The sequence below is a fragment of the Talpa europaea genome (genome assembly GCF_964194135.1).
Source record: "Talpa europaea genome assembly, chromosome: 4".
Taxonomy (NCBI): Eukaryota; Metazoa; Chordata; class Mammalia; order Eulipotyphla; family Talpidae; genus Talpa; species Talpa europaea.
Genome location: NC_140070.1, coordinates 60,467,350 through 60,479,865, shown reverse-complemented (window position 1 = coordinate 60,479,865; position 12,516 = coordinate 60,467,350). Strand labels below are relative to the sequence as shown.

Below are 12,516 nucleotides of genomic sequence, written 5' to 3'. Positions count from 1 at the left end.
TGAAGCATTTTTTCTCTTAAGCATTAGTGTCCGGTATGTTCTGCCTTGGTCAGGCTTGGGGCAAGAGAGGAATTGTGGGTTGGTGTGTGGCAGTCAGAAACTTAACTTTATGAACCTCAGATTTCTTATTAATAAAATGAAATGTTTAATGACTCAAATGGTTATTATGGGACTTGACTTGAACCTGAAGTAGTATGGAAATTACCTGAATCCCTCCTGAGCATTCTTTTACTTCTTTCATCCAGTAAGCATTTATCAAGGAACTATGCATTCTCAATACCAGAGACACTTGGTACTGTTCTCCCTTTCCCTGCACACTAGTGCTTGCAACATCTCCCCTGCCCCCATCCTTGAAATGTCCTTATGAAAAGTACCAGCTGCCACGATTCATTTTACAGCAGAGAATTTTGCAGCATAGAAAACATTTAGAGAAGAAGTAGTAGAGAAGAAGTACTACTTTTAGAGAAGAAGTACTAGTACTTAGAGAAGAAGTAGTATTCTTTATTTCTTCTTTCAAGACAATCCAGTATTTCAAAAGGACTCTTTCTGAACTCTCATGAAACTGGCTGTCTTTCCAAGGCAGGTAAAGTAGTATAGTGCTCTTAGCCTCAGCACTGCTTACCATGAGAGTCACTAGGGGGCACAGGTGAGCCGGCATGGAAGGTTCTGCAAGCCACAGACTGCTTTTAGATCTGACAAAGATCTTCATTGCAAACAGGGCCCTGCCTATGGGTGGGGTGGGTCTTTATCTAACTGATATGCTTTAAGGGTACTGACATGCTGGCCTGTACCCTAATATCGCTTTTGACAATCTAACTTCAGGCCCATCATTAAAGACACTCCTTTAAGTCAAGATCAAGGTCTTCAAAAATTTCTTATTGAAGCACACATTTAACATGAATGAGTTGATAAAATTATTTAGCTATTCCATTACAGCCTGAGAGATCAACATTTCTTATGGGTACAATTTGATATTTATTTATATTGATCAGAGACAATGTCATAAAATTCATGATACAAGCAAAAAAAAATCTGCAAAATTTTTGATGGTGTCACTGTTTATAAGTTTTTTTACACACAGGGTAATCACTGATTACATTCTTACAAAATTGTCTGTTATTCCTCAATTGAGAGATAAATTTTTTTTAAGTATTAGCAGGAATGAGATCCCTCAGGAGACCATGAAGCCCTTCCCTTGTGGAAGGAAAAAGTTGTGGCTTGGGGGAAAAAACCCAGGTCATGGCTTTAGAAGCCCACTTTGGAAATCACCCTCCCCTCACAGTTTTTGCCCTAGAGCCCACTTCTCACAGCTCTCTTCAGTCTGATTTACTCAAGAGCAGGCAGATTCCTAGGACTGGGCTTCAGTCTTGCTTTGTCTCAGAGTTCGCTCTATGTTCTGGCTTCACCAGGGAACCACAAGATTTTTTTTCCAGCTCATTTTCTTGCTTTATCTCTACAGCCACCACATCCTGCTTCTGGTATCAATTCTTATGTCCTGTTTTTTTTTTTTTTAATTCAAGGAAAAGGAAGAGAATGATGCATTTGACTTCTGGGGAATATTCCAGAAAGACAAAGCAAAGCAAAGAGGGGCATTTAGGTCAGGAAACAGTAGAGAGTACGCTGTGGAGTAGGCCACCAGCTTTTAGCCCAGCAACCCTTGGCCTAGTCTGTTTCTGCCTCACAGGTCTTTCTATCCACCAGCATTTTTTAAACAGCATTCCACAGAAACCCTGCGTTCCTTAAACACCTGGAGGGGAATACCACGAGCATTTAGAAAAATAACTCAAATCTTCACCATTACAGTACCTGTCAAATTTTGGCTGCAGCTTTTTTCTTTTTTGACAAAATATTGTAAAGTTTTTTTTTCTTTTCTTAAAGATCTTTAATTTTTTTAAAATGTTTTTATTTACTTTTTATAGAAAAGCTAGAGTGTAAGCCCGAAGTATGGGGCGGAGGTGAGAAGATTCACCAGAGACAGAGTGGGGAGAGAACAGGAGAATCTACTGAAATAACACCGCTGAAGGGAGCAGCGGTTGAGACAGGAGAGGTCTGCTGCACCATGTGGGTTAGCAACCTGGCTGGCGATTGAACTTAGGCTGTAGCAGTGATTGTGCTGAGAATTAACCCCTACGCCAACAGGGAATCCCCAGTAGAGGTTTTGCTTTAAAAAGTGATTATTATCCCTTAGTGCTCCAGAACCTTGGTACATTCAAGAAACATGGCCCTAAAGCAGGGAAATGAGCCCTAAAGGGAGTGCTTGGCCTTGAGCCAAGATGCAGGTCAGAGTGCCGGGTTGATTTTTAATTTTTGAAAGAGAAGATACTTAGATACATTTTGTGAAACTTTCTCAATGTTTAAAAGTTGTCAACTAAATAAAAAACAAAGCAAAACCAAGAAATCTTCCTGCTGACTGCCTGAGTATGGTGGCCTCTGGTCTGGGAGGGCCATGGCTGGGGGTGTCTTGATTTACAGTCTGGCTTGGCTGGTACTTTGATGGACACTGCCTTCTGGACAGTCTGTCACTTGAGGGAAATCCTCACATCCCATCATCATCCTCCAAGGGCAGGTCATCACACCAAGGGCAAATCCTACTTTGAAGGGGGAAGTCTAAGAAGGGGGTGTCTAGAGCCTGGATAGTCTACTTCAACTTTAGATTGTATGACCTAACTACTCTTGTAGGAACACCATTCTGCCTTTCTCTTAGGCTTAATTTAAATTTAATTTAAAAATTAAATTTTAAAAAAGTTTAAGTTTAGTTAAGTTTTGCACAATCCTTTCTAGAATATTCTCCAGAAACACCTTTCTGCCTACCTTTTTCACTTCATTTAAATTTAATTAAAAACTAAATTTTGCACAATACTTTGAATAATGCTTCAGTATTCACTACAATTAAATATGAATCTTTAAAAAATTCAAACAAATAAAACCCTTGTTTTATACTGGCTAATCTCAGTCTTCTAATTGGCACCAGGGAAGAAAATATTAGATTGCTAAGCAATGACTCTTTTGCCCAGTTTTCCTAATTGTTAATTCTTTTCAAATTCTCATCTCTACCTTATTCTTCCAAAGCCCACAGGTATAATGATATTATTTTTTAAAATTAAAATTAATTACATATTTCATCTTTCCTTTACAATTAATTATATAAAACTGTCATTTATACAATGTCACACAATTATACCAAATAAATTGTGGTTGGTTTTTATATGTCTTTAAAATGACTTAAATGTTATAATAATAATAATTATTATTATTATTATCAATGTTCACTTGGGACTCATGATGGTATTAAAATGTGAAAATGTCCTCTTTGAATGATCTTTGATCTCACATGGAAAATGCACCAGACTTAGACCTTTATATGTGTGTGATCAATATTTTTATTGAATCTATGAGTAAATAATGAGAAAGAAATGTCAGAAATTATTTTTTCAGAATGAATACCTACATGTTTTCACTGAAGAAGCTAAGTTAAGCATGTATAGTTCAATATTAGGGCTTCTGAGTCTCTTAGATGGGTAATTGAACTTCAGAAGACTGAAGTTTCTATCTCCTTTATCTTTGCCATATCAGTGCATCTGAACTCTTGCTATATTTTTAAGTCAACTCCCTATTTTATTCATTGATGTCACCATTATGAATAAAAAATTAGAATCATTATCAAACTTAAACACAGTATTATTGAATTTTCAGTTAATGTTCCTTGCATTCCTGGAGCCTGAGGCTTGTTCTTTCTTTCTTAGTAAGGGGAATTATGGAGAATTAGAAACAGTAAGACTTATTTCCATCAAAATACAATTTTTTCCAGATAAGATCAAAGGAATTGAAGGAGAATTGACAAGGGAATACCTTTCTACATTATTGAAAGATAGAGCATATCTGTGTACCATGCTTAGGAAAATCTGATCTAGCCCTACTTCCTCATTTTACAGATGAGCAAAGGGAGCGGTATGGTGTCCTGCCCAGCTGCAGACACGTCCCAGCATTCCTTATACTCTGCCCCAGAGCAGTGATGCCTAATCTCTCTTGCTTGAAGATGCATACTTGAAGACGGATGACTTCATGAAACCAAAAAGGAAAGAGAAGTCCTGAGGCAAAAATATAGAAGAAGTGGAGATGTTCTGGGCTTCCGAGAGAGTGAAGCGCAATGGTGTGGGCGGGAGATTTGGGGGTTCTTTTTCCTGCCCCAACTTTTTTTGCAGATGAGGTAATCCAGGGCCAGAGAAAGCAAATGCCTTGCCCAAGGTCTCAGGGCCTCTGGATGGCAGAGGGAATTATAACCCCTATCTCTGTCTTCCAAGCCTGCATTCTTTATATCCAGTTTTTCAGTTCTGACATTCCTGTCTGCCTATAAAATCCCAGAAAGTACCCACACTCTGTAAGTATGAGGGCTATAGTATTTGAAAATGTGCCATTGTTGTTACTTTGGACTAGCAAGAATATCATCTTTATCCCTGTACCAGATGCCCCCGGAGTCATGCCTGCTGGTAATTCATCCTTACCCACCAGATGGAAGCACAAGGAGACAGTGCACATGGAGAGTTGGGAAGCTGCTCCCCCACCATCGCCATAACTCACCGCAAATCGTTTCCCGCAGCCTTCATTGCCACAGCAGCCGCAGCAGTCATTGTTCTTCAAGCCCAAGAACACCAGGGCAGGAAAGATCATCTATCGGCAAGAAAAGCACCTCAGTGGGGCGGCATATGAAAGAGGCCCGAGCCTGCCTGGCTGTATGAGCCTGCCACTCACATCATGATGTGGGACTTGGTGCTAAAGAGCATGGCAAGAACTATCCAAGTATGCCGGGTGGGGTCGATGAGTATTACTGATGATTTAGGTGTCATCTGTCCTACCTGCAGCTTCAGTGAGGCAAGGTTTCATGAGCTAACACCCCGAATTTCCACGTATAGTGTGTTAGGACAAGGTCAAGAAATTGTCTTAACTGGTCACAAATAGTGCATTTCTCTCTCGAAACTAGGGGTTCTGAACCTCTGTTAGAAACAAGGGATAATGAAATCAGTGCAGAAGTGGAGGAGGAAAATGCCTGCTTCTCTTGGCAGTTTTGGATCAATTTATTCCAACACTACCTTATTGGAATAAAGAAATTATGTGACTCTCAGTTTGGGTCACGGAAATCAATTGATACATGAGAACTGCCAGCTTGAATAATAAATTTAGTGGCTGTGTCCTTGTCGGATCTAACAGAGAAGGAAACAAAATTAAGGCCTTTTGTTAGCAACTAAAGATCTTCCTGTTCAACAAGCAACATATTTTTAAGAGAGGGGAGTGTAAATCTCCTTTGGGGAATTTTAAAGCTTTCTTACTTACCAAGATCCCGCTTCCTAATATTCCTCCAAAATACCACACCTCCTGGGAAAGGTGGTCATTGTTGTCGATCACTTTCCCTCCAGGGAAAAATAACAGGATGTTAGCCAGGAAGCCCAACACTGCCAGGGGAATGAGGGTGCCCCCCAGGCACTTGGCACAGCTCCCAGTGCACATGCTGGGGAGTGCACAGTAGGTCTGCAGCAAAGGCCCCTCTTTGCTCCTTCACAAGGTCTCCTCAGAGCCACTGGGCAGTCTCGCAGTGATCGTCACCAGTCCGTATTGGGGAGCGAGAAGCAAATGAGCCAGTGAGCTGTGTCCTTGGTATTGCTTCAGCCTCTCAAATGTGGCCCAACATTTATACATCCTCTTTGACCTGATGTCCTTTTTTTTGCTCCCCATAAATGAGATTGCATGCAGATCATTTTGCCATGGAGACCAATAACCTCTGTTAATAATCCACCAGCAGACACAAGACACATTGTTGCAATCGAACACAGGGTAAAACAAACAGCATGTGGATCTACTGCACCTTTAATTTGACAATGCCCCTGTCCAAATTAAAAAAAAAAAATTTCCCAGGCTCTTTATAAATCACTGTATAATTGAGTCACATCCTATTTAAAATCATGTTTTCCAAGTGCTTAATGGTCTACAGTATATATCTTTGTCTTTTCCGCTGAAAGCCTGGAATGAGGGTTATCCAACAGAGCTTCTGTTTTCCTCAGTATGAAAATAACAATCTGATGGTCTAGTTCAGTATTTCTGAGTCCAGGCCTATAGGAGAATGTGTTAAATGACAACATCAGGACAGCTATTCATTTTATCACCTTACTACTGTATTTCTGTACTTGTTACTTTATTAAGTTCTATCTCCTTCCTTACCTGGTATGATGGAATTAGCAAAAGACAGCTTTTCCAATCAACTTTTCCAACTGTATTTTCCATCTAGGAATAAAATTCTCTACTTTCATAAAGGAGATGGGGAAAAGAGAGCTGACTTTGGATAGACACTGATGTGTAAACTGGAGGCAGAGCAGACAAAATTGGAAGAGCAGGTAGAGAGTGCAGGAGGCATTAAGATGGGCCTTTATTGGAAAGTTTTCCAGCTGCCAGGGACGTGGTTCAGTTACTGATTTGTTTTGTGTCACTGAAGAAGGTCCGCCATGCCTAGACCAAGACCTACATGGTGGAACTAACTTAACAGCTGAAGGACTAAGGGGTGGACTTGGGAACCTGGTAGTTCTTTGTGAAAGCCTAGACAATAGAATTAGGGACAATAGTTAGAATTTTATTGAGATTCTAATTTTAGCTATATAAAAAGCAAGCAGTATCATCATGGTGAGATGTGTGCTACAATGGAATAGGTCACCTGCTTCCCGGGAAGCAATGGGCTGTGTTCTGCCAAGGCTCAGGGAAGCTGTGGCAGGATTCCAGAGAACTCAGACAGGATGGGGCTGAGGGTCCTTCTAGATTCTATGAAATATGTACTGGTTGTTCTATAGAGATGGTCCCAGAAATCTCAGGGTTGGGGTGAGAAGAAACCGCAAGCGTTTACTGAGTGCGTAATCTGCTAAGCACGAAAGGGCAGTTCAATCCTCCTCTCCCTCCTTGAAGTTCTGAAGGGACAATCAATCGTTGAACAATGAACAAGTTAGTCACCTTCCAGGTTTGAAGTCCGAGGAGGTTGAGGCATTCCAGAAGAAGGTACCGGACCTCTCTATAGGTAAAGAAACCAGCTCAGAAGATTAAATATATTTTGCAAGGTCATTCCAGTACAGTAAGATAAGCAACCAAGATTTTAAATCAAGTCTCTTTGTCACCAAAACCAAGGTCATGGTCTCACTAACAGGTTATTTCTTTTAGAAATTAAAAAATAAAAACCATCTTTTCAATATAATTGATAGAATGGTGCTAGGTGTGAAGTATATGGATGAGTGGGATATACTTCTCTTTGAACAGCACAATTTTGGGTTTTTTTTTTCCTTATCATAAAATAATATGGGCTTTGGGTTTGGTTTTTTGTTTTTGTTTTTGTTTTTGGTGGAAAAATCAGATATACAGAAGGCAGAAGGAAGAAAAGGAAAAGCAGCTGTGTTCCCACCACCAACAGATAAGGACTGTTATTGCTGACAGTTGTCAACAAACCAAGCAGGTGCAAATTAGCTTTAATTATAACCCACAAGCCTTGACAGAGAGTCTTGAGAGTATCCTGCCAGGGAAGAAAAGACCAGGGTCCCAGTTACTGTGCTTGTCACTTTGGAGCTCCACTGCGGGAACATTTTTATTTTATTTTTTCTTTCTCTAAGGCCTTTGCCTCTAGACGTTTGCATCATGGCATTGGAATAACACTGGTCCAGGGAGCCTTGATACACTAGATTTTTCAGTCTGGCAACAGGATTTGCCAATCTGTACTATCTAAGTGAATAGTGAAAGCATATAGTGAACCACTCTTTATAGTTTTCTTCCAAGATAGCTGAGAAGGTGTGGTACATGAGCAACTGGGAGGGAGAAGCCTGCCGTCATTTATTTCCTGTGTGGAGAAGGGGAAACCCTGAAAGACAGTGCCCCTTCAGGAATGCCCCACCACCTGAGACTTCATACAACTGGAGCAGGACTAACTGATTTATATTTCAGCTATCAATTGTACCTTCGGACCTTCCAGCAGAAGTGAAACACCTCATTTAGAGAAGGGGGGGTGGAGTGGGATGGGGAAGAGCGACTTGAGGAAATTCACTCTCAGGATGGGGTGGGGGTCGCCAGCAGACTGCTCTAGTCACCAGAGAACATTTTTATGAGATCCTGGCGATCCTTGTGCTGCTCGCTCCTGATGGTTTCTTGTTCGCCCTCTGTTCCTGTGCTGTCTAGTGGTGAAGTCCTTAGAAAGAACTCTAAGGAGGTGAGTGTCCTCATTTTCAGAGAGCACCTAGAGGAGACTGGGGAGAGTGAGTTCCACTTTGGACCCAGTTCTGTGGGAAGCAGACTTCAGAAGGGAGAGCAGATGGCAGCTCAGGAAAGGACAGAAAGACAGCAGAGGTCCTTTTGGGAAGAAAGGAAGAAGAATATAGTGTATCTGACTTTTCCATCTCAAATCAAATCTCCCTCTGGAAGGTTTCACCATCTGGAATGAAGCAGCCAGAAGTCCAGGGGTTCCTCCTTGTGATGCAGGCATTTCATTTCTGAGTTAGCAAGCACAGGAGCCTCTGATCACCTGGGCACATGCGACATTAACTACTGCTCTACTTTCCCCAGCCTGCTAAACTTCACACTGCAATGGATGGAGAACCATCAGTTCCGTACAATGGAATGAATCAGTTTGAAGCAACACAGTGACCCCACCAACGTGCTTAGCGGTCTCCTAGTGAACAAAATAGATCTGACTAACTTTCTACTCTCAATGATATTACTAAAGCCTCTTGATTGTGACAAGAGTAATTGAACACACAGGTTTAATAAGAACTTATTCCTTAGCAGAAAAACCAGCAATAGTTTCTTCTGATTATGTTTAAGAATATCACTATCATTTATTCATCCAACACATCAGGAAGAAAATGAGGGCCCTTGACACGTTCATATTTGGGTGTCTTAAAACTCAGGTCCCCATTTTCAGTTGCCTAGATTATGGAATAGTTTCTCAAAAAATGATTTCCAAAAGGAGGGAAAAAATAGAAAAAGAGCATTAGGCATTGCATATAGCAAGAATAAGGCTTATTTTCCACAATGTCTGTAATTTGTATATAGATATTGAGTAATAATGCAAAATGTTTTGTTTATTATAGCCCTCTAATCAAAAAATAAAGGTTAAAGGTATTCAGTGAGTTAATGATCTTTTGAAATGAGAGTTAATGATCATTATGAAATGCAAATATGAACTTATATGCTCTGTATAAAACCTTCAGGAAGTTCCCTTTGTCCTCGGATTTTTTTAAAATATTTTATATAATTCTTACATCATTTTTCATTTTTGCACAATGTATGCATTTTCATTTTGGTTATATTCCCCATACAATTGCACCCCCCCTTATTTTGACCCTAGTCCTTCCTCTCCCCCTGCTCCCCGCCCCCCCCATGTGTCTCTGGTTTATAGTTGCTTGTTGATTTTGATTTTTACTTTGTATTAATTAGTCTTTTCCCTGGTCCCTTATTTAGGTTTTCTAAATTCCTGCTATGAGTGAGACCATCCAGTATTTTTCTTTTTCTTTCTGGCTTATTTCGCTGAGCATGATCCCTTCTAGCTCCATCCATGTTGCTGCAAACTGCATGTGTTTATCTTTTTTGATTGCTGAGTAATATTCCATTGTGTATATGTACCACATCTTCTTGATCCAGACATCTATTTTGAGGCATTTGGGTTATTTCCATAGCTTAGCTAAAAAAGGAACTCTCCTGCATTACTGGTGGGGGTGCAAACTGGTCCAACCACTATGGAGAGCTGTGTGGAGATTTCTTGACCTACTAAAGATAGAGCTTCCATATGATGCAGCAATTCCATTCCTAGGTATTTACCCAAATGTCCTCGGATCTTAAATTCAGCCTTCTTTGACTTGCCTTCCTGCAAAATTTTCATACTTCCTTTCTGCTCCCTTTACCTGCTTTGCTCAGTGACTCAGTGGTTGCTTCTTCCAAGAGGCCTTGTTTTGTTAGAAAAGAGTGTTTCACCATCAAGATATGTTTGTGACCATCTGGATAATACAAAGGTAAAAAAAACTTCCGAATGACATAACCTTTTAGGAACCTTAGTTTTCAGTGCCTCCCAAACTTTCTGTTGACCGAATTCCTCCCTTGTAGCTTATTTTTCAGGATTAGGATGCCTAAAAATATTCTTTGGGAAATTTGTACCTTTCTAATTTCTCAGATGCTTGTGATGGAATCTGTGTTGGCAGAGAAGTGAAGCAAAAGAAGTTTGACAAGAGTGTATGTCGCAAGTGACATGAAGTATGATTTGGGAGATTGTGAGGAGCTGGGTACAAGAGACAGAGGTAAACTAAGAGCAGGGCTTGCAGTCAGTTCAGCCTCCTCTGACCTGAAAAATTGACCTGAGGGAAAGCCGAGGAACAATGAACTCTAATGCTTCAGGACTGGCTCCTTCTTGCCTGGATCATTTCAGCATGAGTGCTCATTAGGGGCCTCTTTCTTGGGAGTGGCTGGACTATAAAAAGATCACAACCCAGAGAACTAGAGGGTATGGGCCCACTCAGTCTTCTATCTCAGAATCTAGCCAGTTGTCATTCCTGCATAACAGGAGCCAACATTCACAAACATTTGCTCTGTGGCAGGCATGGGCCTGAGGGTTCTATGTTACTTACTCATATAATCTTCAGAGAAATCTGATATGGCAGATATTGCAAGTATTGTCTCTATTTTGGGGATGAGGAAATAAAAACAACTAGTAAATATTCTGGTTATTGATGTATACATCACAAACTACCTGACAATTTTGTGTTTCAAACAGCAACCATGTTATCATAGCTCATAATTTTGTGGGTCAAGAATTTAGGTTAAGATCAACCAGATGATTTTTCTGCCCCTGGTAGCACAGATTGGGATGTCTCACTCTTGTTCAGGTAGTGGTCACAGCCACAGGTTTGCAGAGTGTACAACGTCTTCCCTCATATTAGGGACCTTGTTGGATGACTGTGGGCTGGGCTCCACAGGGCCCCTCTCTGTCTCCTGTTGCCACAAGGACCCTCCATGTGGTCTCTGCAGCAGTGTAACTGGATTTTAAGTGGTGGCTCTAGGCCCTAAGAACTAGAAGCAGAAATTGCCAGTTTCTAAAGCCACACACCAAAACTGAGACAGGGTCACTTTTACCACATTCTTTTAGTCAGAATTGTCACATAGTTGGTGGCCTTCTTGGTGGCACAGGAGTTAAGTCTCAGCACTATCAAACTATTGCCAGCCACTGTGGCATGAGTTCAATCCCTTGCCAGGGAGCTAACCCACATAGTGCTGCATACCTCTCTTGTCTCACCCACTGCTCCCCGCTCCCCTCAGCAATGTATTTTAGTAGATCTGCCTGATCTGCTTCCCAGTCTGTCTCTGGCGAATCTTCTCACCCACCACAACTCTGGCCTACACCCTAGTTCTTATATGCATAAATAAATAAAAATAAATCTTTTAAAAGAAAGAATTGTCACAGTCATCTCAGAGTCATAGAGCTCACCTGTCCATGAGAAGTGTATTGGAAAATTTGTGACCATAGTTAACTCACCACAGTGTTAAGGTAGGGGTGGCATTTGAACCCAGGCAGTTGGGCTTGAGATTGATTTCTTCACTAACACAGTATGATGTCCCAATAACCCCAAACTGGCATCTACTCTCTGATCTATGCAGGGAGGGCTGCCTGCATGCATTTAACTTCAAATCAAAGGTCTTTCCCAGCCACAGGCTGGGTAATTTGGATATTCCCTCTATTTTGCATGAACGGACACAAACAGAGTTGAAATTTGGCCTCGGATCTTGCAGACACCATCAATAACCTTAAACTCAGTATCTGCTGGTTTCAAAATCAGAATGAGAACACCAAATCATGTTTTGCCTCATGACTCAAAGGGGTGCTGTATGCCCCACTTCAACACAACTCTCAGTACAAAAAGGTACAGCCTGATTTCTCAGGAAGCACGAGCCCTCATTGACACATCTGTTCCAAGGACCTGCCCAAATATTGATTGTTTTAGTTTTCTTTCATATCACTATAGTTACAGGTGAAATGTTAATGTTTAACAGAAACTCAGCTCCCACTCACACCCTCCCATTAAAGCAGAACATCATTAGCTAAGTTTCTTGTCCATCCTGTTTTTAAAATTAAATACCCTCATGACTTCCAAAGTGGACAAAGTTGAGAAATTCATGTTATGGTTTTAAAAGGAAGAGAAATTTTAGCATGACATTTATTTTTGTATCTATAAATCTGACTTCACAAAATTGTGTAATTTTCTTTTGATCCGTGCCTTTGGACTGGTATTTCCCCAGTTTTCATAGCATATTTATTGAGACATTATGTGTAAGGCATGGGCTAGGTACTAGAGACATGTTAAATGGACAGAGCTTAGAGGAAAAGGAAGACAAATTAATAATACTAATAATAGGATACACATCTAGAATTTACTATATACCAAAGAATATACTTTTTTTTATTATCCAAAACTTGTTTATTAGGATGGTTTCTTATTCATCTGATTCAGGGTGCTT

The 12,516-nt window shown here is 40.6% G+C and overlaps 1 protein-coding gene across 1 annotated transcript in view; it reads right to left on the bottom strand.

The window, feature by feature from the left end:
- The window catches only part of TM4SF4 (transmembrane 4 L six family member 4), a gene marked incomplete at both ends in the record, with an annotated part of 29,136 nt that extends 23,634 nt beyond the window's left edge, over window positions 1–5,502 (bottom strand). The window contains 2 exons of the mRNA XM_084232479.1: window positions 4,579–4,668; window positions 5,329–5,502. Of these exons, the coding sequence (XP_084088605.1) occupies window positions 4,579–4,668; window positions 5,329–5,502 (264 nt within the window). The remainder of the gene's footprint in view (window positions 1–4,578; window positions 4,669–5,328) is intronic.
- Between the last annotated feature and the right edge of the window lie 7,014 nt (window positions 5,503–12,516).